The following is a 27,500-nucleotide window of genomic DNA, read 5'->3' as shown; positions in this document are numbered from 1 at the left end:
TTCAGATATTCAATCGCAACAACTGATTCATTCAAAAACAATAAGGCGAGGCGTCGTCACTGCACTTTTCAATATGCCCATCAGGTGGCAGTGTTCCATTAAGGCGGTTGAACACACCTATGGTACATACACATTACATGTGTTATGTGTGATCACATGCTTGATAGATAATAACACCGCTGTTACATTTTAATGCACAAACCAACCTTCAGATTAACTCCAACACACACTTGGACACCGGTGAAGTATGTAAGGCTTCTTAACCGTACATCAGTCAGGCACAATAGGCTTCATCTCAAATAACCATAGTCTCAAAAATACAAGTCCTGAGCTCACAGTGAGTCAGTGCAAAGTGCCACTGACTCCTCGGACGTGAAGTCTTACTGCTGTGGTGTCCACTGATCTGTGTGTGCTGTGGTTGGACTCAATGTTTGGCAGTAACTTAGGCATTGTGTCAGACGATGTTACACAGTAGTTTTTGCTTGTTTATACTTTTGGGTCCATTGTAGGTCAAACTACTTTCTTTATTAAAAAAAAAACAATTCTCAGAATAACAATTTTGCACTCCAGAACTATAATAACAAAGGAAACTAAAACCAGCCCAGCTCAGATCAGTACGAGTTCAGCTGTAGATCTATCCTGGGAGGGGATTCTGTCTGTCTGTCTGTCTGTCTGTCTGTCTATCTGTCTGTGTGTCCACACTTACTCACTGTTGCATGTCTGTTAATGTGTCAACATCCCCCCCCACACACACACAAACACACACACCACCCACCCACCTGACTCTGAACTGTAGTCCATCAACTGAACTTCATGTTTTGCCTCTTGAGCCATTTGATTTGATGGTGTTGTGTTTTTGTTTAGTAAAGATGTATTCATGAATGTATTTGATATGTTCTTGTTCTGGTGTTGTCATGCTGTCACCACACTTAATATGATCTCAATAGCTGCGTTCCAGACCTCAAAGGCCCCCTCTCCACTGTTCACATTCAGACCTGTAAGTGACCTCTATGTGACCTCTGGTGTGAACAAAGCTCACAACAACAGAAGGTGTGGAATACATGTGCTAATGTACAACAACATCAGTTACATAATAAGAATGGCTCTTGGTCGGCCTTTAGTTCTGCTGGGTTGAGATGATGATGATGATGATGATGATGTCCCAGCTCAGCTTGGATGGAAGCTTCTCCATAGAAACCAAACTACTTCACTCCTCCACTGAGCCCTGTGGCTGTAAGCTGCAGACACACACATCTGACACACTGATCAGAAACCCTCTGACCTGCATTTAGGCACTTCAGCCTGGGACACAGCTTGATTCAGCCTTTAGACCACACAGCCTTTGTGTGTGATGAGCTTGGTCAGATCCATCTGAGCTGCTGACACGTTCACATTCCCATTTTCTACCCCAGAGCAACAGACCAAACCTCTTCTGTGTTCACATATCCATGTTCTCCTTCATCTCCTCTATGGTTTGTTCCTCAGTGTGTTTAGTAGCGTCTGTGCTTCATTCAAGGTTTCCTGGAGACTCTTGCTTTCCCCTGCCGTGTGTTTTGGTTCTTGGGCCTTAAAGCAGTGCTGTGAACTGGTTCTTATGGCATTGATGCTGTTCTGCTGTGGCTTCTGGGCCTCTGCTTTTATGATCTTCTCTTCTGTTTTGCCATTGAATGCCTTATTAGAACACATTGGGGTTATACTGGATGTATCTGTGCCGTTTGTACAATAGAACACAAGTGCACAGGCATGCATACACACACTCACACACACACTCTACCCTGTGAAGATGAAGGTACTGAGAGGAATTCTGGGCATTTGGTTCTTTTGTCAGATCACTGCTCCTTCCTGCATTGGCAGCGAGTCTCCTGTCGTCAGGTTTGACACTTGTACAGTCTGGGTTATTGATTCATATGTGATGGTTTGATCCCCACTTGTCTTAATGTCAACTCTTGACAAATGTTTTGCTTTAAAGTGTTGTTTGGCACGGAGTTTGATCACAGTGGACACGGCCATATTTGAAGATGTTAATGTCTTGCTTGCTTATTCTGGAGGTTGTGAGGAAAATGAGAAACGGTGTGAGATGTTTTAAAAACCACTTGTACTGAAATAAACTTGCTGAAAATGACACCTTTTGTCTCTTTTAAACAGGATGAATGGAATGAGCAGATGGCAAAATTCACATTTACATGCTGTTTATCATCGGATCGATCATATAAATAATTGTTTTAATGTTTTCTCTTTTCTGAGTTTACTGGAAGGACAAAACCAGATCGAATGTCTGTTTTTATACTAAGATACTGCTGAAGAGGAGTAAGACATGGCCATAATAAACCTCCCTGTTGAACTTTCTCCAGATTCAATTTAGTAAATGGTTCTGGAGTGACTTAGCTTTGATTAGACACAAGTGCTTGTTGGCCGAATTGAGTCCACGCAGGAAGGCAAAACATTCCGAGCATCTTTGAAGGCAGCATTGAGAGGAATAGTGACGAAGCTGAGGAAGAGGAAGAGTCACGAAGCCTTCAGGCCGAAACAGAAGCAGGTGAGGAAGAGGAAGCCGCCTACCTGCCGGCCCCTCCGCCCCTCTCTCCTCTCCCCCTCCCTCTCTCCTCTCTCCTCTCCCTCTCTCATGTCTGTGAGTCTTTAGGCACTAAAGTTTCTTCTACACAAACCTCGTAAGTGCTGAAAGTAGAAGTTTGGTATTTTATATTGATAAAAAAAGTGTTAGACATTAGCTAACTATGCTAGCATAACCTGCTAATGCTTCATATGTATATTATTATTTATATGGTAAAGTTTGAGTTAGCGCGCGCGTGTGTTCGTGTTCATATTCAAACACTCAAGTGCTGGATAGTTCGTTCGTTCGTTAGTTAGGGGGTAGTTAGTAGGTTTAATAGTTAGTAGGTTTAATAGTGAGTTAGTAGGTTTAATAGTCAGTTGTGTTCTGTATGTGTGTGTGTGTGTTTGTTGCTCTGTCTTGGTTGCTGTTGTCCTTTGTTGTTTGTTTGTTTGTAGGTTTCTCTCTTTGTTGGTCAATCGAAGGTCCAATTCTTCTTCTGTGCTTCACATTACAGATGGAGCAAACTGCAGTGAGTCCAGACAAAGAGAGCTTTGATACTACAGCTGCAGGTCTGTCTGTCTGTCTGTCTGTCTGTCCTTCTGAAGGTTTCCTCTCCATCCCAGCCTGATGTGTTTGTGTTTGCAGGTGTGAGTTCAGAGGTCAGCATGCTGTTCTCTTCATATGCTGAAGCTTTAAGGTCAGAGGTCATCTCTCTTCTTTCTGAGCCGTGTGAACAAATAAAATCTTCTTCTCTGTCACACTTGGACCTCATGCATGTGTGTGGGTGAACAGGAGGACAAACAGCTGTGACCTCAGAGAGGAGGAAGGTTGATTCAGGCTGATTCTCATGCTGCTGGACTTCTTTACCTCTGACCTCTCAGGGTCTTTGGTTCTCCTGATCAGAGCTGCTTTAGAGGTCCTCAGACCTTCATGGTGCAGACTGCAGAGGTATTATGGGATGTGTCTGTGTGAGGTGACTCCTCTGTGTGTTTCAGTGAGAGCGCTGCAGCTGATTCGGCTCAGATGAAGGAGCTGGAGCTCATTTTGGAAGAAGCTAGAAAGCTCCAGTCCCACCGGAGAGAGAAGAAAGCCAACCTGAGACAAACTCTGGAAAGCATCTCTGAGCAGCTGGAGGCTTGATCTGCTGCTGAGGTGATGTCTGATCATCTTCATGTATGTTCATGTGCTGTACATGTGAACCTGCATGTATGTTCATGTGCTGCTGGAGTTCAAACATGTGTCCCATGATTGGTGTTTTATTTTGGTGAATGCAGACTAATAAAGTTAGACTGTAAATGAAATGATGTATTTCAATGCAGTCGGGCCTGATGGAGGTATTATTGTTGTAGTTGTTGTTGTTGACCAGCAGGGGTTGGAGCATGTTATGAAAATGACTGACATGTTTCAAGTTCACATCATACATAAACTGTAAGTGTATCTTGTAACTATGGCAACTGAAACCAGTTTTGCAAGAGACGTTTTATTTGTCATTGTACAATATTCATCAACCAACAAGTAAAGTAATAAAACATGATTCATACAGTGTTCATGATGTTTCTGTGACATATTTACACTTTGCTTCATTTATAAGTCCAACATTCCACATCATCCTCTAGACACGTAAACAAAGACTGTTTGCCCCTGGAAAAGATCAAACTCAAGACTTTGAATGGGTCAGAGTTCAGAGTTCACACCCCACCCCCCATGCTTCATCTTATAGTGCTGTTACATAACAGCGTTGTGCAGATGTTTCATGTTCTCCTCTAAAGGAGCTTCATGAAGCCTCCACCCTTCAACAGGACAAAGACGTCACATTAGACAGATGAAGGTTTGTTGTGCTTTCTGCTGTAATGACAGTGACGACACACTTTGGACATAAATGACCTGGAAAACCTCAAATGTTTATATTATGAGTTAGTATCACTTTAAGTGTCAACATTTAGAGTTGACGGATTCAGAAAACTCTTTACAACAAAAACATATTTACAACATGTAAAGTATCCAGAAAGGTTTGTAACACAGAACATTAACCCTATCGTGTGTGTGTGAGAAGGAGAGAGAGAGAGAGAGAGAGAGAGAGAGAGTGAGTGAGTCCTTTGTGTTTCCTCTATGCAGTGGAGTTGAACGTTCCATGGAAGCCGTATGGAATGTTGACGGGCACCTCAGCTCTGCCCAGCTCCTCAAAGCTCTGAGCGTCTAACACCAGCAGGAACGTACTCTTGTCCTGGAAACACACAACCACAACTACACTTTAATCCCTCTGCCAAGGAGGATCTGTTTTCACCTGTGTGTCTAAACAAATCTCCCCAGATCCCAACACACTTCACAGCTGAGTGTTCAAGTGCACTCTGGTCATGTGACTGACCTTATTTGGAGTGATGACCACAGACAAGATGACTCCGTCGTCTTCCTCTGTGGCGTCGGGGGAGGGGACAAAGACCGGCTCAGATGGATACAGACCAGGCTCCTCCCACACCTGAGACAACATGGGGGTACTGGTCAGTGTTTAGGTTTAGGTGAGCCAGCGTTTGTACCAACAGTCCTTGAAGCAGGAGGCCACTTCACTCAGACACACTCACCTTCATGTGTTTGTCTTGTAAGTCCATCTTGATCAGCGTGTCTCCTACCAGGTGTCTGAAGCCGCAGCCATAGAAGTAACGGTACGGGCGAGTGTTGTACTTGGCGTAGTTGATCTGTGGGAACTCCAGGCCTCCATATTGATGGAGCTCCTCACCATGGAGGTCCTCAGAGTTACAGTAAACCTGCACAGAGGGAAGGAAGGCAGAGGCTCAGGCTCAGGAGGGATCCATCCAGATCCAGCTCAGTGCCCACATGCTGGGTCACCACCATCAAATCAGAGGTGAAGGATTCATCTGAGGGTTTGATGTGAGTACAAAGGAGGACTCTGAAGGATTCTGTCCTAGTCCATCTATCTAGTCTATCCCTGCTACACCTCTAGTGAGGAAGAGCATGCAGACCCCACAGTCAGGATCCAGCCCAGGACCTCCTGGTGGACCAGGTCCAGGTGTTTGGCTGCCTACCTTGTATTGGGTGAACCTGACAGCAGAGGCTGAGCTGTTGGGGAGGGTGTTCAGATTCTGTCCAAAGGGCGTGTTCTCATCCACGTGTAGAGGAAGGACAAATCGCCGGGGGAAAACTCTGCACATGGTGTTGTAGACCTGAACACAGAGAGGAACAGATCAAGCACTTAGACCGGCTGAGGGTGATTTACTTCAGACTAAAGGTGAATGTAAATATGCTTTAACATGGCTGACTGACCTCATCAAGGGCTTCTCCAGACTTCCTGAGGTTCTGGACATTGTAGTTATTGATTGCTTGGCCATCGTCTGAAACGCACAGATCCATGATCAAGAGGCCGTCCTGCTCATAGGCGTTGATCTGGTGGAATGTTGACAGGGGCTTGGCGATGTATTTGACTGAGTGTAACTGGAGCAGAGCAGAGTACAGTGTTACTACAACAAAGACAGAGCAGAACTCATCAGAACCCATCAGAACCCATCAGAACCCATCCAGCACCACAGCCTCACCTCCCCTGTCTGCTTGTGGATCAGGTGGAAGATGGTGTCGAGCTCTGAGTCCCAGGAGATGCTGTCACTGATGCTCTTCCCACTCAGTTTGCTTGTCACGATCTTCAGCAGGTCCATCTTGATGGGCTGCTCGATGAACACAATGTAGTTCTCTGACATGGCTGGAATGACAAGGAGGCAATGAAGAATTCAAGATGTTCTGACCCAAACACATGTAAGGATGTGTGAGGAGCTGTGTGCTCGTCTCAGGCTCAGTTAGATCATAGCATGTTATCATCATCATGTTATCATGTCATAGTGATTGTTACATGTCCTGTTCCTGCTCTTTAAGTGTTAGAGTCTGGAGCTCACCAAAGCTGTGATAGTAGGAGGGTTTGGTCTTATCCAGAGAGGGAATGGAGCAGAGCACTTTGGCCCCTTCCAGGGTCTCCTGCTCTGTAGTCTTGGTGGGAGGAACACGGATGATGTTGTAAAAGGCTCCTGCAGGCACAGAGAGGATGAGTTTGTGGATGACTTCACTGTGAGCCGCTCTGTGGACTAGGGGCTTCTTAAATACCTACTTAGGGCTTCTTAAATACCTACTAAGGGCTTCTTAAATACCTACTAAGGGCTTCTTAAATACCTACTAAGGGCTTCTTAAATACCTTTCAGCGTGTAGGAGTTTCCCATGTTGTAAGTTGTTCCGTCAGGGTCGTTGTGAGGATGTGCAGTCGCTCCATTCACAGCAATAAACTTGGTCCAGTCCACCTGAGGAGAACACGTGTGTGAGTGGAGAAGATCAGAGGAGCAGAAGCCCTCAGGCACGTGACCTGTGACCTCCAGCAGCTATCATCTGTTGTCACCGAGCGCGACAGCGCGCAGAGGTTACATCACAGTGAAGATCCCAGACAGGAAGCCAAAGATAGGTGACTAACATCCTAAACAGCAGAGGGAGGAGCTCTTACAGCACATACGTGACGTTACATTCAGGTGCATGTTACCTTCTGAGTGGTCTCCAGGGTCTCGGGGTCCACCTTGTGCATGAGGTTGGTCTCTGTGCTCACATAATAATCCCCTTTGTAGGTCACAAAGCTCACGTTGGCGTTATCTGTGGGCTCTGGAGCAGCGGGAGAAGAAGAAGAAGAAGCCAGAGTTACCATCCACTCTGGAGTCATGAAAGCAGCTCACATTGATCTGTGATCAGATACTCACTTGGTAATTCAAACCTGGACAGGAAGCGCTGGAAGAAGTTCTTGCAGGGGTCGGGCATGGTGATGGTCCCAAACTCTGACACTGCGATGCGGTTGTGTTCCTTATTGGCCTCGTAGCTGTCGCTGGACAGGAAGCGGCTTTTGTACGTCACCTGACCGTTGGAAATTTTGAACTGGTGCAGGAGAGCCATTCCATCAAACCAGTGGTTGAGTCTGATGAAGAGGAGGGAGGAGGTCAGGCACCAACATGGAGACTCCAGCTCGCTCAGTCTGGAGCCCAAAGGGAAAATGTGTCTTTGCTACAGGTATGAAGCTCTTTAAGCTCCGCCCACTCAAGCAACACTATTTGAACAATGACTGCCAGAGAAAAGCCAGTGTGTGGTCTTCCTCCCTGTAGTCCACCTGAGCTGTGGTTGTTCTAGCAGCTGTGTCAGTGTTCCTCAGTGTTCCTCATACTCACTTGTGCTTCCCGATCTCAAACTTCCCAGGTCCATTCCTCAGGAAGTTCCCACTGATCCACTCTGGGATGTGTCCAGTGATGTTGGTGCTGATGACCTCTGGCTTCTCCTCCACTGACCTCACGATCTTCTCGATGCAGGGCAGACCGTGGACGTCAGTGAAGTGGTTCATCCCTGCAGGTTTGGAGGTTTTGTGTGCTGTGGAAAAGGTTTGTCTGTGTTAAAGTGTGAGCAGGGTAACGAGTGACATCATGAGACAGGAAACACATGTGAGTGTGAATGTCTACCTGCAGGATTACATTACATTACATTACATTAGGGTCATGTAGCAGACACTTTTATCCAAAGCGACTTACAATAAGTGTGTTCAACAAAGGTAGATAAAAGAACTTCAGGTCACAAGAAATCGTAAGCGCATTTCCTTCCAAAACCAACAGCTAAGAGCAGAACTAGAGCTAGAGTAGAAGTGCAATAAGTTAGGTACTATGATGAATGAGAAAAAAGGACAAATTAGAAATGAAAGATTAGAAAACAAGTGAGGATTACCTTGGTTCTTCTTCTGGTGATCTGTGAACGTGGTCATGGCTGCAGCTTGGTCTCTTCAGTCAGAGTTGGAGTCGGAGATGTTTCACTCAGACTCACATGCTCGGCTTTATATCGTCCCATCGACCCCCCACCCTCACACACACACACTGGGCTGTCATGCTTGTGTAAGCGTCTGAAAAACAGAAATGCTTTGTGATCTGCAGATAAGCCAAGCTGTAATGTATTCACTGATAATCACTCTGAAACTGATTAGTGACAGAAGGAGGTTTAGAGTGGAGATCTGATCTGTTGTTCATCTGAATGAAGCTCATTTAAACTCACAACACAACATATTTGGGGATTTTCCCTCCTGACCTGGGTCTTTAGGCTCTAAGCAGCAGAAGAACAAGGATGAAGGTCACACATGAGAACATCAGCAGTGTTTACAGGCACATTCACTTTCTTTTATTGATTTGATTTGATTGTTTTGTCCACTTGGGCTGCATTTGTTTACCCAGCAGGTCTTGATGCTGAGTTTGTTTACTCGTCTCTCATAGTGACGTAACACACCACATTAACACTTTACCACAGATTGTTTTCCTTCAATTTACACAGAGAAGTCATCTTAATTTAAGGCAGAGAAGAAGATGTTCCCTTTAGTTTGGTTGTGACTCTGGGTTTGTGTTTCTTTATAGTTTAAACTCTATAAAGACTCTGAGCCATACTGAGCTGCACTCTGTGGGTCAGTGCTGTGTGGACACAGAGGTACATTGGTTTGTTGGTTTGATTCCCTCATCATTGTGTGCAGAATGATTGTAGCTGTGCAGGAAACCATAATCTCCATAAACTCAGTGTTCAGGTGGCTTATTGATCATTAATCCTGTTGTTCTCTTTACAGGATGAAATGAAGAGCAGCTTTATCAGCGCTCATGTTGTGTTATCTATCAACACAATTGAACATTGCTCAAAGATGACAGCATGCAGGTGGGACGGGTGAACCAGAGGACAGAAGCTGACAGCCTTTCTTCCATAGGACAGTGGAGGGCTTCTTACTTCCTGGAGGTAGAGACTCAACCCACCCAGTTCACCTGTAGACAGGACTGAACATTCTATCAGCCTGTGACCTACATAACTGACCACAATCTGAAGCTAGGCTGATGCAGACACACACAGGAGTTAGCATGAACAGCTGATCACTTTGAAGCAGACCTGATCAGAGATCATGTACAAACCAGGAAGGAATCTGGATGTTTATAACTTTCCAACCTCTCATTAGTGTGATGAAGAGCAATCACTGACATTAAACAAACATCATACACTGAGATCCTGGTTTGTTTTTGGTGTCAGACCTCCAGCAGCAGCCTGTCACACACCTACCATGTACCACAGGCTGCTGCTGCTGCTGCTGAGTCATCATCATCATCATCATCATCATCAGTGCTTATGATACAACAACTGAACTGATTTTATGCTAATTAATTTGGGAATAATCCTGGAAATTCCCAAGAAAACAGCTTCTCCCCTGCAGCGATCACATGATTCTCTACAAGCATCACAACTAAACAACACACTGATGTTTGTCACAGTAAGAGAACAGAGGTTTGTGTTTCATGTAAACCAGAAGGATTGGAGCAGTGTGTGTGTGTGTGTGTGTGTGTGTGTGTGTGTGTCTGGACCCTTTGATGGCTCCATCACAGCTTCAGCACCAGAGTGAATCTCTCTTTGCTCTTCCTCAGCTTTGTAACACTCACATAGAATGGAAGTCCATAGAATCCACACAGGACACCTTGGCCTATATTAAAAGGCAATAATCATTTCACTTCAAACAACTATGTTATAATTCAATCCAATGTATTTGCAGATCATTTCCCACAATAACAGAATTTCTGAAGACTTCCACTCTGATTCTGCTGTGAGCTGAGCCTTCTTGCTGTAAGGTGATGAACCACCACAGGGCCGGGGCCACAGCTTGAGAACCTCTTTGCCCACCATCTGATCACAGCTGATGCAGGTGAGCCATGATGAACTGGATCTGCCACTCAAGCTCCAGGGAGATGAGGTGTAGGAGGCATGATGTCATATGAGGAGCAGTGAGTGTAACCAGCTGTTTCCTGTCTCAGTGATCTGCTCCCTCCTGTGTGTGCGTGTGTGTGTGTGTGTGTGTGTGTGTGTGTGTGTGTGTGTGTGTGTGTGTGTGTGTGTGTGTGTGTGTGTGTTCATCCATCCTTTTTTTAGATACTTTTCATTCTTCTATTTTGATTTCTGCTGTGGGGCAAAAATCCTCCCCCAGCCGGACCACACACACACACACACACACACACACACACACACACACACACAGTGTCCAATCAGATACAAAGACTTCATTATGTAATCACTGTTTAAACTTAGACTATAAGTTCATTTGGTATATTTAGTGTCTCTTAGAACATTTTGAATCCTAAACGTCCTCGTTGTTTCTCTGACTGACTGACTGACTGAATGAGTGCTGTGTTGGTTGTTGTTGGTTGAAGTGTTTAGAGCAGATAACCAATCATCAAATGAACAACCAACAACACACACTTCACTGTTGATGACTTGTTCTCATCTTAATTCAGCTCCATCTTCATCTCAGGAGTCTGAACAGATTGAATGTTTGTGTGACCGATCCACTGACTTGATCCAGACAAGAACCCAGTAACCTTTGACCCCGTGCAGGAGTCCTTAATGTTTGGATAATTGTTGTTTTATTCTTCATAGTTAATCTCAGTGAAGTCATCAAGCACGTTTTAATGCAGACGAAGATCAAACTCATCAATCAAACCTGACTCAGCAGGTAAGTTAAATAAATGAGTGAGTACATTTACATGCACGTCACTGTGAAACTCTGATTGGACTCAAAGGAAGTCAATAGATCCGTGTTTGTGTTCACATGAACACTTTAAGGACCGGGTGAAGTAGTTCATGCAAGGCTGTGACCTTCAGTCTCATTTGCTTGGATGCATGAAGAGTTAGAGGCTCTGTGTGTGTCTGTGGGTGTCCCTCAGGGTCAGGTACAGGGCACCTCCTCTGCTCCTCACTGTGACTCCCTGACTCCTCTCTGACCACATTTATCATTTTTTATCTGTTATGCCTGAAGTCACACAGAGTTTAACCACTGTTTGACAATCATTTATGACTCAAAGCTTTCCTGATAAGAGTCCCCTCACTCTGAACTCAACATTTATAATGACAACTCCCCAACCAACCCACCACTCCTCCATCTCAATGTACCAATGTATCTATGTCACAACTCAAACAGCAACGTCCCTCAGTGCAATGAGGACATAGAGACGCAAACCAACAGGCCAGAAGAACTACAAGGTGATCAAAGCTGTGAGAAGCTGCGCCCTATCAGCAGGTTCATTCATTTATCATTCTTTATCAACCACTGTCAGTAGAACACTTATCCAAATGACGCAGTACAACTGTTATTCAATAGACTCCATAAACAAAAGTAAAGGGAGAAGACGACTGGAAGTGGCAGGAAGTCCCAGACTGAGCCAAGGCCTCAGCGTGACACGGGACTCTGGACTGTTGACATTGATGGAGGAGACTGTAGAGCAAGCAGGCGTGGATGGGGGGGGGGTGCTATTAGGTTATAGACAGATACTGTAGATAGATAGATAGACAGACAGACAGACAGACAGACAGACAGACAGACAGACAGATAGATAGATAGATAGATAGATAGATGACTTGTTTGATTTGTTGAGTCAGAGTTTCCCGTCATAGTGTAGACGTCCTGTGTGCTCTTCATGTTCTTCCTGTTCTTCATGTTGTGTTGTTGCTGTGCTGGGTTATTCTGAGTGTGAAGTGACGCACAGAACATCTGTGAACATCTGCATACAGGCCTGCAGCTGAGATTTAAACAAGAAGTGAAACATGACACCACGTGCACTCTGCTAATATCAAGGAATGAAGCTCAATGAAAAACGGCACGGAGGACCGTCAGCGCCCCCTGGTGGCGGTCTGCTCTAACCAAACCCATTCAAAACGGGGAGAGTTCGCTTTGAAATTCAAAATGTACAGATGACAAAGGAACACTTGCAGTGGTTTGATTATGAAGAATCACAAGCTGGTGAACATTTTTGTCCCATTTAGTTTTTCTTTCCCATTTTGCAAAAACGTGCGGAGTTTCATCCTTTGTGCCGACATGTGTGTGAACTGAAGGAATGAACAAAGGCTGTTAGTTTGATCTACTTGGTCTTTTTTGGCCTTATTTTCACTTCCTTCTGTCTGTTTTCACTTCTTTATGACTTCTTTATAACAGCTGCACACGTTAGAGCTGCACATCGGGACACACACACACACACACACCCACACTGACTCACTCACTCTGTTTGGAACCAAGTGTGAAGTGAGAGAAGTCACAGACACAAATATTCAACCTGTGCCATTCAAGTAAGTGTATCATCTTTCATATATCTTCCATTTATACTGTAAACTTCTGTTATTCACTGTTTGACTCCGTGTTTAACTGCGTTAAAGCGCCCCCGGGGTAGGGTGGGTACAGTGGTACGTGTCGGTGAGTCACGGCGCGTCTCTCTCTCTTTCTCTCTCTCTCTCTCTCTCTCTCTCTCTCTCTCTCTGTCTGTCTGTCTGTGTTCGGCTCTGAGAGAAGTTCAGGTAAGGCGACGGAACATTCCGCTATATAACTCATTTTAATGTTTAAGTGACAGTAAAGTGACAAAGAGCGTGATGTCAGAAAGTTCGGGTTAGTCTGTACTTGAAATTGTTTCGGTGCCGAATAGTGCCGGATTGTTCTCGACTGTTTTCTGTTTTTTGTCGCCTTCGGAAACTGTATGTGATGATTTTGAGGTGTATTGTTTATTTTCCTGTGTGTGTGTGTGTGTGTGTGTGTGTGTGTCACTGTGTTCATCCTGTGATGGCTTAAACACGTGAAGGCAGCATATCCGGTTTGTTTAGCCTCCATGTGCCTCTATGTTGTCTCTTCACAGTAAAGCCCAAAGAGTGCCTTGGTGTCTCAGGTCTATTACATCATCACTAAGCTTTAGATCAGTCACACATGGGGAAGGAAAGCTTGATGTGATGTCAGATCAACACTTCTGCTTGTGGACAGAAGGTCATGAGTGTGGCTCTCTTCCTGAGATCTGCTGTTTTACTTCACATCTTTACACTGATTAAACAATGGACACTTTGAAACACACACACACACACACACACACTCACACATTCACTGTCACGCTGTAGAAACACAAGGGAGCTATTCAGCACAGAGATCTGAGTCGCCCCCGCACTCCCAACAGATATCTGATGAGAGGAACAACTGGGATACATAACCCTGAAGACACACACACACACACACACAGTCAGGCTGGTCTGTCTGGAAGCTGTTCAGCAGTCTGGGGGTTTTGGTCCAGCCTGTTGGCAGCAGGTGAAGGGGTGTGAGGCTCTGATGGAGCTCAGAAACACAACGCTGCCTCAGACCTGTTGTCTCCTAGGTGCTGCGGTGTGTGACATCATTTTGTGAATCAAGTTATTATCCATGTGGGGACAGGTGTGTGTGTGTGTGTAATTTTGTGCAGCATCCCTAAAGGGTTCATTCTGTCTCTGGGGCTTGAATACTTGAATACTCTACTGGCTTTGAGCCTCCATAGACTGACAGTGTTGCTCTGTGTCAGTTCTAAGGCCATAGGACCGTCTGGTGTAATACTATAACCTAACAAACCTTAACTCAGGTACGTGTTCAGCAAGTTGACCTGATGGCCTCAGACGGGGACGCCCCTCTTCACTTTATTGGAACATCTGGAGATCAATTCCTATTTCAAGGTAAAGTGATCACACACACACACACACACACACACACACACACAATAAGTCAAGCACTTCAGTTTGGAATTCGTCAGAGTAACTTTCTCTCTGTCTTCTTCCTCTTCCTCTTCTCCTGTCCAGCTCTCTGTCCAGACAGACACAGAGGTGAGGTCACTCTTGATTCTTGTGTCTCTCGTGTCTCTGTTGTTCCTCTGCTTCAGTCGTGTGTGTGTGTGTGTGTGTGTGGTTTCTCCTCACTGTGCAGATGTGGTTGAAGACTCGTTCATGAGGTCCAACCCCTCCTCATTAAAATGGATCAAAAGTGACGACAACTTCCTGGTGTTGAGTTCTGAGGGCCAGCTTCAGTTTGAGGACTTGAACAGACAGGAGCGATGTGACGCCGGTATGTTTTCACTCCTGCTGCAGCACGGTGAACATCGCTCTCATGCCCACTCATCCTGTTTCTCTTCAGACTGCAGATTCCGCATCCACTCCTTCAACAGCAGCCAATCGGTGGATGGGATCGCCGTCATGCTGGTGGCCGCTAGAGCCGGAGAGGACAAAGTGGTCTGCTGCAGCCAGGAAGGGGAAGTCCGTGCTGAGGCGCTGGTGAGTGTACCAGAGGTCAAACACGCCTGAGACATGAGCCGCACACATGAAGGCATAGACTGGGAATGCACACATCTAGAGGGTTCTGACCTCAGAGTCTCCAGTGCGTCCCAGTGTGTCACAGTCTACTGCCCCCTGCAGGGCGCAGAGAGCATGCAACACTCCAAAGGCCATCAAATGAGACATCAGCTTAGAAACACTGAGCTGTGATTGATTCTAGCTGCAGTTTAGTGTTGTGTCTTTATCTGATTGTGTGTTTGTGTTAGAGTTGTGACGTGTTGTGTCCCTCAGCAGGAGGTCCCAGCTCAGGCCCCAGACAGTGGGCACGGGGCTCTGTTCTTCCAGAAGCGCGTAGCGGGGACGAGCAACACCTTCATGTTTCAGTCGTCTCAGCGCCTCTCTCACTTCCTGGGCCTGAAGGCTGACGGAGACGTCCTCAGGCTGGTGCTGCATTCAGGGACCGACGAACTGGACGAGTCCTGTCTGATCAAGGTCCATGAGTGTAAAGCCTCAAATGTGTTGTGAAGAAAACAAATTCATAGTACAGAGCGGGTGTGTGTGTGTGTGTGTGTGCGCTTTAGCTTCAGTTATAAAATTGAATTGAGCCTTTAATTATGTAAATGTAGCAGGAAGTTCACTTCATCAGAGACGACTCACACTCACACACACTCTCTCTCTCTTCACCTTAACTGTTACTGAACCATCTCATATTTTAACCCTTTGTACAGATCTTTACACAGTGATAAACATGTTGAAGTCAAGATGTTTTTCAAAATAAAAGATTTTTGTGAATTCAACTTTATTCTGGCCAGACATGAAGACACACTTCTCTTCTCTCACGTCTGTTTGTGCGCATTGACAAGGACAACTGAACAGATATGACACACACACGCTGTGCTCTGATCGACACTGCAGTACAAAAATAAAGTTCTGCTGTTTTTGATGACTGCATGCATACACACACACACTCTGACTGTCATGTGTAAGAAGTTTACATGTTAACATGAATGAAGCTCTGAACAGGAGAAATGTTTTATAAAGAGATTTAAAAAGGTGAAGATATTTCCTGTTCTTCTGTCACTTACCCACTGACATGCTTCCTGTTGCAGAGTTTAACCAGCAGTAAATAAAATAAAATACATTAACAAGCTGCTAAAGAAAATAAATTAAGAGTCAAACTGCAGAATAATGAAGTTCATCAAAGTGTGGACGTTTCCTTCTTAATGTGTTCTTGCCTTGAATGTTGGCAGATAAAGGGTTAAGTCTTAAAAGTCACAGAGCACTGGGAAAGACCCCCAAACATGTTGATACTTCTGATTGATTACTTTCTAGATGAAGCGAAGCAGAAAGCTGGAGTATATTTGTACTTTATAATATTGGTGTAGTTTAATAACTTTGAATCTTTTGTCTGGGATCAGAATCCAGGTGAGGCTTTGATCCTCACTCTGGGTCCTGGTCCTGGTCCTGGTCCCAGTGCTCCTGCCTGTGTGGCAGGACCAGAGCTTGACCCACATGAGGATGAGTCAGTGCTGAGCACAACAACAACAACAACATGCCTGAATCGTCATAAATTACAATTAAACACTGTAATGTAGTCAAAGTTATATATTTAGAACCATTTACAGAGAATACCTTGAATTTATACAAAGGGCCAGGACCAGACTGCTCTCATCCAGGTCCTCATTTGCTCCACAGTAAGGCGATGGCTTTGCAGATCCCCACGTCGTGGTAGTTAAAGTAGCAGAGACCGGCGAAGGTGACGGAGGACAGGAGGAAGAGGCCGGCGTTGGCCAGCTTGATCTTTGTGTCCCCGTGGACGTAATCGGTCAACACCTGGCCGATGCCCCTGGAACAGGAAACCAGAGGTGAGACACACACCTGACATCATCACAGGGCTGTGAACACATCTGAGTCCAGCTGCTTCAGAACCAAAGCTCCTTCACTCTGACCCACAGGCTTTATTACTTCATTTGTCTCTTCTGACACTCACTGATCTAATCTGTGTCACACCTCCTGATGCTTTGTCCCATAGTGAGTGAGAGCTTTAGAGCTTTAGAGCATCTGGACCTCCACACATTCACCTGCTTAGGACTTAGCTACACTCATGACTGGGATTTATAAAGAGTGTATGTGTGTGTGTGTGTGTGTGTGTGTGTGTTGTCAGTGATGAAGAGCACACTGCAGTGACACTAAGGAGGCTCACAGCTTGACCTTTGACCTCTGCGGGTCAGTGGACACAGCTTTTATCTTTTTTTCCGAGGAAAGAGTTTTGGGTGAACACCAAGCAGCAGGTTTGTGGAGTCACAGTGTCTGTGGTGCATTGTGGGTAGTCGGGGCATGGAAGGTCTTACCAGTGTCCATGAAGCGTCAGAGCAGCAGCCAGGGAGTAGTCCACCACAGACCCGGGGTTAAAGTAGGCGGCCGGCCCCAGGGCCAGCAGGAGGATGCTCACTGCTCGCTCTGCTGTCCAGTGGAGAGAGGCGGCTTTGGACCCGGAGCCAGCTGATCCACAAACACACAGGTCAGAGTCACACAGGGAGCCTCCACACTGGGGTTAGACCCTAAACCCTCCACACTGGGGTTAGACCCTAACCTTTAGTTTCTATTCTTGGGTCTCAACAGCAAGTCAAGCTGTCATAGCAACCGTCACTCAATGCTTTGATGAAAAGACAAAAGAGCAGAAATCTACACATCTGAAGGTACAAGTGTGTGTGTGCGTGTGTGTGTGTGTGTGTGTGTGTGTGTGTGTGTGTGTGTGTGTGTGTGTGCGCGCAGGAGGTTTCTCATTCACACACACACATACACACACACACACACACACACAGTCTTTGATGAAACTATTCAGATTTCTAGTTACACAGAAAAAGCTCCTATGCGTCAGCTCCCAAATGTGTGTGTCTCAGAGATGACTCACTGCTGTGACCTCACATGAACCTGGTTACAGCAGTAAACAGCTGCTCTGCCTCGTTTGTCCAGCAGGGGCGCTGTTCAGCTTCAGTAACTAAATCTAAATCACTGCTCACTGCTGTGTGTGCGTGTCTGTGCGTGTCTGTGCGTGTGTGTGCGTGTCTGTGCGTGCCCTAGTGAGTGCAGAAAGTCAATCCTAAACTCAAACGTCCACACTTTGGACTTTAGTCATTTAAAGGTTTTATCACACAAATGAGGTCCAGCAGTGTTTGATTCTGTTTACACATCAGGAAGTCATCCTCATGACCTCTGACCCCCAGACTGACCGTAGAGTGCCTGTGAAGCGTGGATCCTGGCTGTCAGCAGGTACGGACGCTCCTGCTCCCTCTGAGTGGAAACCACAGGCCGGAGAAGCAGAGAGCTTCTGCAGAACAGAGCTGAGGCGGGGGGGGGGGGGGGGGGAGAGAGAGAGAGAGAGAGAGAGAGAGAGAGAGAGAGAGAGAGAGAGAGAGAGAGCGCGAGAGCGAGCGCGAGAGAGAGAGAGAGAGAGAGAGAGAGACACACACGTGAGTCGAGAGGACACACACGGGTCTTTAAGTGTAGAGACCCGGAAGCAGGACTCTGAAGCCGTTTACACACACACACAGTGAGGCGGTGACGTCATATGATGGGAGGTTACTAACACTGAATACATCTTTAACCTTCACTTTAACGGGATTTTACTCTTCATTATTATTATTACGCGTGTTTAAGTGTAAACTAGGTCAAAGTGACGTCATGTTTCAACCCCGCTCAGCAGGAAACACACACACACACACTGTATACGTCCATGCACACACGCTCACACGGAGTCTGGTTACTAATTCATAAACTTCAGTTAGCAGGAACATTACAGCTCACAGCTCACAGCGTACACACACACTCACTCACACACACACTTACGTTGAAAGCCTCCGCGACACACTGAACTCAGCCTGACGAGCGCCGCCATGTTCACCAGCTATCCAAGGTCACCACGTTACCCGGATGTACTCGCTTGTGGCGTAGCTACAAAGATGAAATGTGCGACAAAATAGTGACCTGTAACCACCGTCTGAGAAAAGAGACACAAATGACTAAAAACAACAAATCAATGATGAAGACATTATAAGTGATAAAGTATATTTAATAAGATGAAGAAATGTGTTTTTATGTTAAGGTTCAGCTGTAACGTTGTGTGGTTATTACACACACATTCATATATGTACACATGTAATACACACACATGTAGGATATCAGACCTGTCAGTTAAACCGCAGGTACTTTCATAACATTATTGACCTACAGTGGGTAAAGGAGAAGGAAACATAACAGCTTTAAGATCTGTTAGATCATAAATTGCAGCTACACTGCTCATGTTGGTGCATGAGCAGCACCAACATGGAGGGAAATGAGCTGATGGAGGTTCTGGAGAATAAAACCTTAGATGTAATCTTGTAGCTCTCCAAGTTTCGTGAAGCTACGTCCTTCATCAGTGTGACAGGATAATGGAGGCGACAATGAGAGTGGAGGATAATACAGAGAGGAGGTGGACTGAAAGGGAGAAAGGCTAAGAAAGGCTAAGAACTGCAAACCCATGATCTGTCATTCAGGTCTCCTGGGGAAAACAGCAGGAAAATGTAATTTTACGTTGTTAAGTTCTTCAATAAACAAATGGTGCAGATCTAGAGTTGCTTTTTTGCACTCCAGTCCAGTAGGTGGCGGTAATAACACCATTAAGCCGGTTTGTCAATAAACTTGAAGGAAGAAGAAGGAACACGGAAGATCTCTTGTGCTGCTCGTACACTGTGGAAGCGCTGAAGGAGGAAGGTGACCTCGACTCCCAGGAAACACCGACTGACCCCCCAGAGCAGACTTAGGGTCCCGGTCTGCAGCGCGATGGAAGGATTTGATAACATGAGCGCGACGGAGAAGGCGGAGCTGCAGAGCCTCGTGGCTGTGGAGCAGCAGAAGGCGGAGTTTCAGGCTCAGGTTAGTCTAACGCACCACATGGCACCTTCATCAGCATCATCATCATCATCACAGGCACAGGGAGGAAGAAGTCAGACAGACAGTCACATGATTCACTGATGTTTGTTGTGACTTAACGCTGTATAAATAAAGTTACATTGATCTGATGAGGTTCAGTCTAGCTGCTGACGCCTCATGTCCCCCATCCTGTCCCCCATCATGTCCCCCATCATGTCCCCCATCCTGTCCCCCATCCTGTCCCCCATCATGTCCCTCCCCCCATCATGTCCCTCATCTTCCCTCATCCTGTCCCCCATCCTGTCCCCCATCATGTCCCCCATCATGCCCCCCCTCATGCCCCCCCTCATGCCCCCCCTCATGCCCCCCCTCATGTTCCCCCTCATGTTCCCCCTCATGTCCCTCATCCTGTCCCCCCTCATGCCCCCCCTCATGTCCCTCATCCTGTCCCTGGTGTCTTTCAGGTGCATAACTTCACAGACATCTGCTGGGACAAGTGTGTGGACAGCCCCGGGTCAAAGCTGGACTACAGGACGGAGACGTGCCTGGTGAGCTGTGTGGACAGATTCATCGACACCACACTGACCATCACCAACCGCTTCACTCAGATGGTGCAGAAGGGACCTCGCTAACACGGACATGAGGACAGAGGGACAGAGGGACAATGGGACAGACAGCAGCAGCAGCAGCAGCTCTGCCTCACTCACACAGCTGATGGACGTTAAGCTGCAGAGCTGATATGTGTGTGTGTGTATGTGAGAGCTCCTGCCTGTTGTGTTTGGATCCACTGACATCAATCAGCTGCATAGAGAGAAGAAAACACTCTGATGACTCATCACACACTTTATTATTATGGTTTACATTACATCATTACATTCTGACCTGAGTTCACTCTAGAGTCAGGGACGCTTGTGTGGGAGGAGTCAGCTTGTGTGGGAGGAGTCAGCTTGTGTGGGAGGAGTCAGCTCATGTTTGTTTGTCTCAGATTCTCCTCATATCTGATAATAGAAAGGTTTTATTCTTCCTCATTAGATCGATGTTTGTCCTACAGGTACCACAGCTGAGTCATGATGATGAAATTGAGTCATGTTCAGATCAATATGTTTAAATAAATATCTGTTATAATGCCTCATTAAAGTTTAGATAGTATTTTATTATTCTGATTCTGATAGAGTTTATAATGAAACAGGCAGGAAATCAAACACACAGCAGGAAACTGAAACATCTGACTGAGACACAAACACATGGAGTCACAATGTAACAGCTTCACTCTCACACACACACACACACACACACACACACAGGTCTACAGGGTGAGGCTGTTCATGTTCCTGGCGGCCCTGAGTGCAGACTTCATGGCGGTCTCGATCCAGCCGTGGGGCGTGGCTGTGTGCTCTCCTGCAAAGTGAACCCTCCCCTCCGGCCTGAACAGGTCTGAGGCGTAGTCCCCCTGCTGGTAGGGGGTGAAGAGGGCCAAGGCCCCCAAGCTGTAGGGGTCCAAGCCCCACTTCTTGACCAGTCCTCCTGTACTCAGAGGCCTAATGTGGTCTCCGTGGATCTTCACCAAGTCCTCCAGGACCACGGCCATCAGGTCTTCCTCGCTCATTCCCTGGAAGAGCGTGGAGTCGTCTGAGCAGGTGTAGGACGCCAGCAGAGCCCCTCCTGATGTGGAGGGGAAGCTGTGACTGGGGTAATAGATGAAGCGTGAAGGCCGGTCTGTGATGCTCTTCCCTCCTTTGATGCCCTCCTTCTCCCAGAAACGCTCTCTGAAGCTGAGGAAGACCTTGGTGCAGCTGATGTAATGAACGGAGCGAAGGGCCTCCAGCTTGGTCTGGGACAGAGGAGGCAGGAAGTCAATGAAGAGGGAGGCTTTGGCTGTGGCTGTGACCAGGACGTAGTCCGCTGTCAGGCTCTTCAAGGACCCTGAACCACGCCGGTCCTGGTACCAGACGGTGGCATTGATGCCTCCTGATTGGTCGATGAGCTTGACCTTAGCGTTGAGGACAGTAGAGGCGTTTAACGTAGAGGAGAAAACCTGAGGCAGGATGTCAAAGCCTCCAGTCACTTCATAGTACCTGGAAGAGAACACACAATACACACTTATACAGACGTCCACACACTTCCTGCGTGCTTCCCAGATGAAGCTCCGCCTGTCAGGATGTGTCAGACTCACTCTGCGTCGTCGCTGATGTCTGACTGCATGTACAACACTTCAGTCAGTGAGGTGTAGAAGAGGCTGTTCTCGTTCAGGATGTCTCCGATCATCCTCAGGGCCCCGCGGCTCAGGTTCCCCTCCCTCACCAGATACTCCTGAGACACAACAGAGCAGTAAAGCCTTCCTCTCTCTCTCTGTGCCGTGTGAGGAGGAGGAGGAGGAGGCTCTTTACCTTCACCGTGTATGAGTCATATTTATCCAGCGTGGCCCTGCAGCCGCTCGTCCTCAGTTCCTCTCTCACCTACAACACATCAGTCAGTGACTTTGTGATATCTGCTGTACAGCCTCCTTGGCAGAGGTATGATTGACTGTATGAACCTTCCACAGAGCCTGGCTGAAGAGCTGAGCAGCTGACTTCCCCGTCTCCTCTTGGTTCAGTGTGTAGTTGAGGACATCAGGGTCGTTCTCCACTGCAGACGTCTTCACTCTCAGGCCGTTCACCAGGTAGAAGGTGTTGACGTCATCTTGGATGAACCGGTTCAGGGGAATTTGAAATTTGGAAGCAAAAGAAAGAAGAATCCTAGGAAACAAAGATGTGGAGGTTCATTCATAAAGAAATCAGTCATTACAGCAGGAAAGCGGGATTTAGGATTGGAATCACATTGTGCTGTGGCCTTTGGATGTGATTGAAGGTTTGACTCATAAGTGATCAATATTTGACTCATAAGTGATCAATATGATGAGCACACACACACACATGCGCGCGCGCACACACACACACACACACACACACACACACACACACACACACACACACACACACACACACACACACACACACACACACACACACACACACACACACACACACACACACACACACACACACACAGGCTTGTGTTGTTCTCACTTGTGGCCGGTTGGGATCCTCATGGCTCCCACCTCAGCGTACCAGCCTTCTCTTCTGTTCCTGAACGTCTCCACTCGTCCTCCTATACGGTGACTGGCCTCTAAGATGGTCACCTTGGTGCCGTGGAGACACAATCAGTCACCAGTACTCTACAGCCTGTATATGAGGTATTTATGGAGGATAATATCTGGACAGTGGTGCAAATGTAACACAAGTGTAAATGAACAAACAGGAGATGATGGTTCTCTGTAGTAAGAGAGAGGACAGACGTGTTTGTCCTCAGTGTCCCCGGCTGAAAGTGCTTTGGTCTGCATGACTGAGTGCTTAGAGGTTGTTTGGGGACATTCCACATGTCCACTGGGGGCAGCGTCACATTCACAAAGCATTAAGAAATGAAGAAATCCACCTCACAGGACTCAGACACTGTGAGTCGGAATGAATTCCCTCGTGATCTCTAAGTTCCAGCTCCCATTTTGTTCCATTCAGGTCATTCTTTTGTAAAAGTGTTTTACCTTATGGCCAGAGTCTTCTAGAACCTTAGCAGCAGTCAGTCCAGCAATACCTCCACCAATGACGGCTATGTGCTGAGGTGCCGTTGTGGGAGGAAGACCATTTTCCATGATGTCCAGAAGCTCACTGTAGTCTGTGTCCTGGAGGCAGAGGGTCAGAGGGTCCACAGCCGTCCCACTGACCGTGAAGACCACAAGCCCCACCAGGAACACAGGCACTGAGGAGACAAGAAGGATCTGATGAGAACAACAGGTCTACCAGGCCCTCACCTCCATGTTCACCACAGTAGGAGCAGAACCAACTCTGCATCAACAATGGGACGATGTTTACAGATGTTTACAGATGTTTACAGATGTTGACAGATGTTGACAGATTTGGGCATTTTGTCATTGTATAGCTTTGCATTTGTTTTACTCACAGAGTTTGCAGAGAGTCACATTAGAGATCATTCTATGCATGCGGCTCCACAGATTCTTCTTCCTCCTTCTGTTGTTGATGATGTTCCTGTGAAGGGAAATGGAGCCCTGACACACAGAGACCTGAAGTCATCACTCAGTTCACTCTGTCAGGTCTCTGCTTCTCTCTTATAGAGTCTGAACATGAGGAGAGACTGCTCTGATGCCACACACACATACAACAGGATTCAATAGAGTACGGATCAAATGGCCATAATAGTTTACCTCCACTTAAACTCACTTAATCTCACTTTATAAACATTCACAGAGGATCAGAGTAAACACAGCGCTCCCTCCCTCTCTCACTCACCTCAGTCAAAGGTAACGTGTGGTAAGTCGTCATGAGCCTCTGCATGACTGAAGACAAACTGAACTCTGCTCAGCATCTCTCCGTGTAAAGTGAGGCCGATGTGTGAAGCTGCAGACGTTATTTAAGGAGAGCCTGAGAGCTGAAATATGTTCCCACAGCGGCTTTAGAATCAACCACTCTGAACAAATCAGATTAGTGAGGTTGTACTATTAATCAGCACAGTTCATTTGGTCCATTACTCCGTCTGAGCTGAGGGGTTTCATCCAAGCCCACCTGACAAAACCGGCTTTCCAATCATCCACATTACATCTACAATGTGTTACAAACACACAATCTGTCAGATGAATTCAATTCATTTTAAAATCTATCCCACTAGAAAGAAGTGATTAGTAGTTTTCTGTATCAGTTACAATAGTTCTTATTAAGTGGTTTCTCACAGAACTCATGAACGCAATAGAACAACAATAACAAAAGATATATTCAATACCAAACTGTTTCTGAGAAAGTGTGAGATGAGGGAATGAATGAGTGAGTGTGTGAGTCCTTGGTTGATCTCATACAGGGAGCAGCTTGTTACAAAACTACACAGCTATAGATTGTACCTGAACGCAGCATATAAAACGTAAAGTCAGAGCTCAGCTTTTATTCTCTTTTTTGTCAATATATGGCTAAAAGGTTGTCATCAGGTCATCAAGTTCAGGAATAAATACACATTTTAAATGACATGCATCAGTTTCTTTCCGCTCTGCCGGTTTTAAGAGAGAGTGTGTGTGACATGCGCACTCCAGGCCACTAGGTGGCGGTAATGCGCCCTTTACTGTTTGCTATGACTCACATAGGACACGCCCTAAAACAACTCGTCTCTGGTTACGTCACAAACCGGCAGTAAACAAACTGAACGGGGGCGTCGTCACCAAACCCTCTCGGCTCGTGAGAGCTCTGATCTTTACTGTGTTTGTGTTCTGCTGCGGTAAGAGAAGAGAAAGACGGAGTGTGTGTGAAGAGTAAGAGAGGGGAAAGGATCCGTTAGCTCCAGAAGATGAAGAGCTAACAGGCAAGTTAGTTTGATCAGAAAGGAAGATCTGTTGGGTTTGTCATAAGAAATCAATGGTGCAGATAAATCTAAAGTCATACTTACATTACATTACATTAGGGTCATTTAGCAGACGCTTTTATCCAAAGCCACTTCCAATAAGTGCGTTCAACAAAGGTAGGTAGAAGAACTTCAGGTCACAAGAAATCCTAAGTGCATTACCTTCCAAAACCAACAGCTAAGAGCAAAACTAGCGCTAGAGTAGAAGGGTAATAAGTTAGGTACTATGATGAATGAGAAGAAAAAGGACAAATTAGAAAACAAATAAGTTCATCAGAAGAGCTAGGACAGAATAGGTGATGTCCTAAGAGAGCGGATCCGGGTAGTTATATATATATATATATATACTTACGGATAAATGCTGTGTTGTTCAAAGTCTGAACGTGTCGACCGAGCAGTTCAGGTTGTAGTCAATAGAGGAGAAAGTGGATTTCCGGTCTGTGTTTGTTTTTTATCGAGTAGATGATAAACAGCAGACACAAATACATATGTGTGGTTAACAACAGGTTAAGAGAGAGAGACAGAGACAGAGAGGGAGAGAGAGAGATTCATACACATAGCTGCACCTGCTGTGTAGTTAGAACAAACATTAGCTTCAGCTCGGCTCCTTCCTTGTTCTCCATTCATGGACTCAGCAGCTTTGAGTCTGTTTGTTTGTTAGATTCCTTAATGGACATTGAACCGTTCGTTAGAGAAACAAGGACCGATGTGACAGTGTGACTTGATGTGATGCTGCGTCTCTTCCTGCAGGCGTCCTGGTCCTGGTCCTGGTCCTGGTCCTTGTCCTGGTCCTGGTCCTAGTCTTGGTCCTGGTCCTGGTCCTGGTCCTGGTCCTGGTCCTGGTCCTGGTACCGGTCCTTGTCTGCTCTGCACCATGGCTGAGCTGCTGTGTCAGAGGAGCCTGTGGGGCTTTGGTGCTGTTCTGGCCTGGTTGGTGCTGTTCCACCTCCTGGTGAACCTCTGGCTCCTCTGCCTGTTCACCAGTCTGCTGGTGGTGCTGGGGAGCTGGATGGGCTCCCAGGCCATCCTGGAGTCCAGCAGTGTGATCCACTTAGAGAGGTTCATCACCCTGGAGCAGGTAACTGGAGCAGTGAACCTTTAAGAGCTCAACGCTGCTGTGACTGCGATGAAGCTTCATGTTCACTCTGGACTGGATCTGTGGCTATCTGTGTGGTTTCAGGTTCCAGCCTCAGAGGAGGACGAGCAGCAGCTGGACCAGGAGATCCAGGACACTGTGAGGAAGATCATCAGAGACTTTGTGTCCTCCTGGTACTCCACTGTGTCCATAGAGAGAGGCTTTGAGCTGGAGGTGCAGACAGCCATGATCTCCATGGCCATGGAGCTGAAAGAGCGAGCCAGACAGGTGGACCGCAAGGTACTATGGGTAATATGGTTCAGTGGTGGGGCAAACAAATGAGTTCTTCTTCTTCTTCTGTTAAATCTGCATGAGTTCCCTTCACTGTTAAAGAAGTGCTGGACTGTGGATCGTGTTGACTTGATCAGATCTGGTCTGCTGAGCTGGGACATGATGACATGATGATGTGTGACCTTTAACCTCCTGTAGGCTCTGACCAAGAGGATCCTGGATCTGGTTGGCTGCCACCTGCAGGACTTCCTCAGAGTAAAGCAGCTGATGTCTGAGCAGCAGAAGCCTCTGAGTGTAAACAGCCTCCCTGATGCTGATCAGCTGTGGAGGCTCTACTCCAGCTTCTGCGGCCCTCATCCAGCCATGAGCAGTCCTGTGCTGGAGGTCCACTACACCAGAGCAGTAGTGGACCTGTTGCTGCATGTTCTGGTGCCGTCTCCTCACTTGGAGACTCCGTCTGGACGGTTTGTAGTTGGCGAGCTCATCACCTGTAACGTCCTGTGTCCGGTCATCGCCAAACTGTCTGACCCCGACTGGCTGAACCTGCTTATTGTGGACGTGTTCACCAAGTCCAGTAACCTGCAGGATTCTGCTGCAGCAGAGACACAGGCTTCATTAGAACCTCCACCTCCACCCCCAGCAGAACCAGAGCTTCCCCCACCACAGGAAGCCAGAGCCTCACTTGATGTCTCTGCATGCTGTGTGACTCAGACGGCTGAGACTCAATCAGCTGCAGCAGAGTGTGTGAGCGATGACCCGGTGGACTCAGACGAGCCGGACTCTTCCCTGAACAATGCTGAGGAAGAAGAAGCGACTCCACCCTTCCTGAAGCGTTACATGAAAGCAGGCACAAACCCATTTTACCAAGAGAATGATTCTGACCTGGATTCTCCTCTGGCTGACTATAAACAAGGCTCCACTGACTCCCTGCTCCTGATTGGCCAGGAGGAGGCGCTGTATGACCAACAGAAGGAGAGCAGTAATGGGGTGGACTCAGAGGATGGGGGTTCCTGCCCCAGTGTCCTGGTGAACTCAGAACCGGTGCCTCTGGATGTCTTGAGGAGCAGCAGCCTCCAGGAGCTGGAGAAGGAGGAGCCCTCCTCAGCCTGT

At 46.7% G+C, this 27,500-nt stretch overlaps 8 protein-coding genes across 14 annotated transcripts in view; 5 read left to right on the top strand and 3 right to left on the bottom strand.

Annotated features, from left to right (window-relative positions):
* sorl1 (sortilin-related receptor, L(DLR class) A repeats containing) overlaps positions 1 to 2,122 on the top strand; it is a 29,484-nt gene extending 27,362 nt beyond the window's left edge. The window contains exons 48-49 of the mRNA XM_076138207.1: positions 1 to 92; positions 168 to 2,122. The exon at positions 1 to 92 is cut by the window's left edge and continues 1,507 nt beyond it. The gene's annotated coding sequence lies outside the window, so the exon portion shown is untranslated. The remainder of the gene's footprint in view (positions 93 to 167) is intronic.
* Positions 2,123 to 2,504: 382 nt separating this feature from the next.
* On the top strand, positions 2,505 to 4,058 carry tex12 (testis expressed 12). The gene is made up of 4 exons (XM_076138215.1): positions 2,505 to 2,536; positions 3,069 to 3,123; positions 3,200 to 3,251; positions 3,550 to 4,058. The coding sequence occupies exons 2-4, from the start codon at positions 3,069 to 3,071 to the stop codon at positions 3,692 to 3,694; spliced, it is 252 nt and encodes an 83-aa protein (XP_075994330.1). The 5' UTR covers positions 2,505 to 2,536; the 3' UTR covers positions 3,695 to 4,058.
* Positions 4,059 to 4,661: 603 nt separating this feature from the next.
* LOC142988915 (carotenoid-cleaving dioxygenase, mitochondrial-like) lies at positions 4,662 to 7,498 on the bottom strand. The gene is made up of 10 exons (XM_076138214.1): positions 7,294 to 7,498; positions 7,083 to 7,198; positions 6,747 to 6,849; positions 6,454 to 6,582; positions 6,103 to 6,263; positions 5,834 to 6,001; positions 5,596 to 5,733; positions 5,134 to 5,316; positions 4,920 to 5,030; positions 4,662 to 4,778 (listed from the first exon to the last, which is right to left on the bottom strand). Exons 1-10 carry the CDS (start codon positions 7,481 to 7,483, stop codon positions 4,662 to 4,664), a joined length of 1,416 nt encoding a protein of 471 aa, XP_075994329.1. The 5' UTR covers positions 7,484 to 7,498.
* Positions 7,499 to 12,579: 5,081 nt separating this feature from the next.
* Positions 12,580 to 15,226, top strand: LOC142988920 (interleukin-18-like). Of its 3 annotated transcripts, XM_076138223.1 has the most exons (7): positions 13,597 to 13,660; positions 13,741 to 13,814; positions 14,008 to 14,086; positions 14,210 to 14,233; positions 14,334 to 14,471; positions 14,541 to 14,677; positions 14,972 to 15,226. In XM_076138223.1, exons 2-7 carry the CDS (start codon positions 13,803 to 13,805, stop codon positions 15,200 to 15,202), a joined length of 621 nt encoding a protein of 206 aa, XP_075994338.1. In that variant the 5' UTR covers positions 13,597 to 13,660; positions 13,741 to 13,802; the 3' UTR covers positions 15,203 to 15,226. The 3 variants fall into 3 exon arrangements, with proteins under 3 accessions (XP_075994340.1, XP_075994339.1, XP_075994338.1); XM_076138225.1 differs by lacking the exons at positions 13,597 to 13,660; positions 13,741 to 13,814 and adding an exon at positions 12,580 to 12,697 and having other exon boundaries at positions 13,996 to 14,086; XM_076138224.1 differs by lacking the exons at positions 13,597 to 13,660; positions 13,741 to 13,814 and adding an exon at positions 12,843 to 12,922.
* A 46-nt stretch (positions 15,227 to 15,272) lies between these two features.
* Positions 15,273 to 18,615, bottom strand: sdhdb (succinate dehydrogenase complex, subunit D, integral membrane protein b). Its single transcript, XM_076138226.1, has 4 exons — positions 18,527 to 18,615; positions 17,911 to 18,021; positions 17,029 to 17,179; positions 15,273 to 16,523 (listed from the first exon to the last, which is right to left on the bottom strand). The coding sequence occupies exons 1-4, from the start codon at positions 18,573 to 18,575 to the stop codon at positions 16,358 to 16,360; spliced, it is 477 nt and encodes a 158-aa protein (XP_075994341.1). The 5' UTR covers positions 18,576 to 18,615; the 3' UTR covers positions 15,273 to 16,357.
* A 742-nt stretch (positions 18,616 to 19,357) lies between these two features.
* Positions 19,358 to 20,754, top strand: timm8b (translocase of inner mitochondrial membrane 8 homolog B (yeast)). The gene is made up of 2 exons (XM_076138227.1): positions 19,358 to 19,594; positions 20,056 to 20,754. Exons 1-2 carry the CDS (start codon positions 19,502 to 19,504, stop codon positions 20,221 to 20,223), a joined length of 261 nt encoding a protein of 86 aa, XP_075994342.1. The 5' UTR covers positions 19,358 to 19,501; the 3' UTR covers positions 20,224 to 20,754.
* A 143-nt stretch (positions 20,755 to 20,897) lies between these two features.
* il4i1 (interleukin 4 induced 1) lies at positions 20,898 to 25,454 on the bottom strand. Of its 2 annotated transcripts, XM_076138220.1 has the most exons (8): positions 25,377 to 25,454; positions 23,585 to 23,690; positions 23,169 to 23,383; positions 22,657 to 22,769; positions 22,125 to 22,326; positions 21,979 to 22,047; positions 21,765 to 21,901; positions 20,898 to 21,666 (listed from the first exon to the last, which is right to left on the bottom strand). In XM_076138220.1, the coding sequence occupies exons 2-8, from the start codon at positions 23,622 to 23,624 to the stop codon at positions 20,898 to 20,900; spliced, it is 1,545 nt and encodes a 514-aa protein (XP_075994335.1). In that variant the 5' UTR covers positions 23,625 to 23,690; positions 25,377 to 25,454. The 2 variants fall into 2 exon arrangements, with proteins under 2 accessions (XP_075994335.1, XP_075994336.1); XM_076138221.1 differs by lacking the exon at positions 25,377 to 25,454 and having other exon boundaries at positions 23,585 to 23,708.
* Positions 24,818 to 27,500, top strand: part of LOC142988917 (sorting nexin-19-like) — a 9,383-nt gene continuing 6,700 nt past the window's right edge. For 3 of the 4 annotated variants that reach the window (XM_076138216.1, XM_076138219.1, XM_076138218.1), the window contains exons 1-4: positions 24,825 to 24,985; positions 25,775 to 26,102; positions 26,205 to 26,399; positions 26,589 to 27,500. The exon at positions 26,589 to 27,500 is cut by the window's right edge and continues 198 nt beyond it. In XM_076138216.1, coding sequence (XP_075994331.1) covers positions 25,899 to 26,102; positions 26,205 to 26,399; positions 26,589 to 27,500 — 1,311 coding nt within the window. In that variant the 5' untranslated portion in view covers positions 24,825 to 24,985; positions 25,775 to 25,898. Of the gene's footprint in view, positions 24,986 to 25,774; positions 26,103 to 26,204; positions 26,400 to 26,588 lie in introns of all 4 variants that reach the window. The other variant, XM_076138217.1, reaches the window with a different exon arrangement.

The sequence above is a fragment of the Genypterus blacodes genome, unplaced genomic scaffold, assembly GCF_046128005.1.
Source record: "Genypterus blacodes isolate CSIRO-AG114 ecotype Tasmania unplaced genomic scaffold, CSIRO-AGI_Gbla_v1 ptg000351l_1, whole genome shotgun sequence".
Classification (NCBI taxonomy): Eukaryota; Metazoa; Chordata; class Actinopteri; order Ophidiiformes; family Ophidiidae; genus Genypterus; species Genypterus blacodes.
The sequence above is the reverse complement of the archived record's forward strand: the minus strand, read 5'-3'. Positions and strand labels throughout refer to the sequence as shown.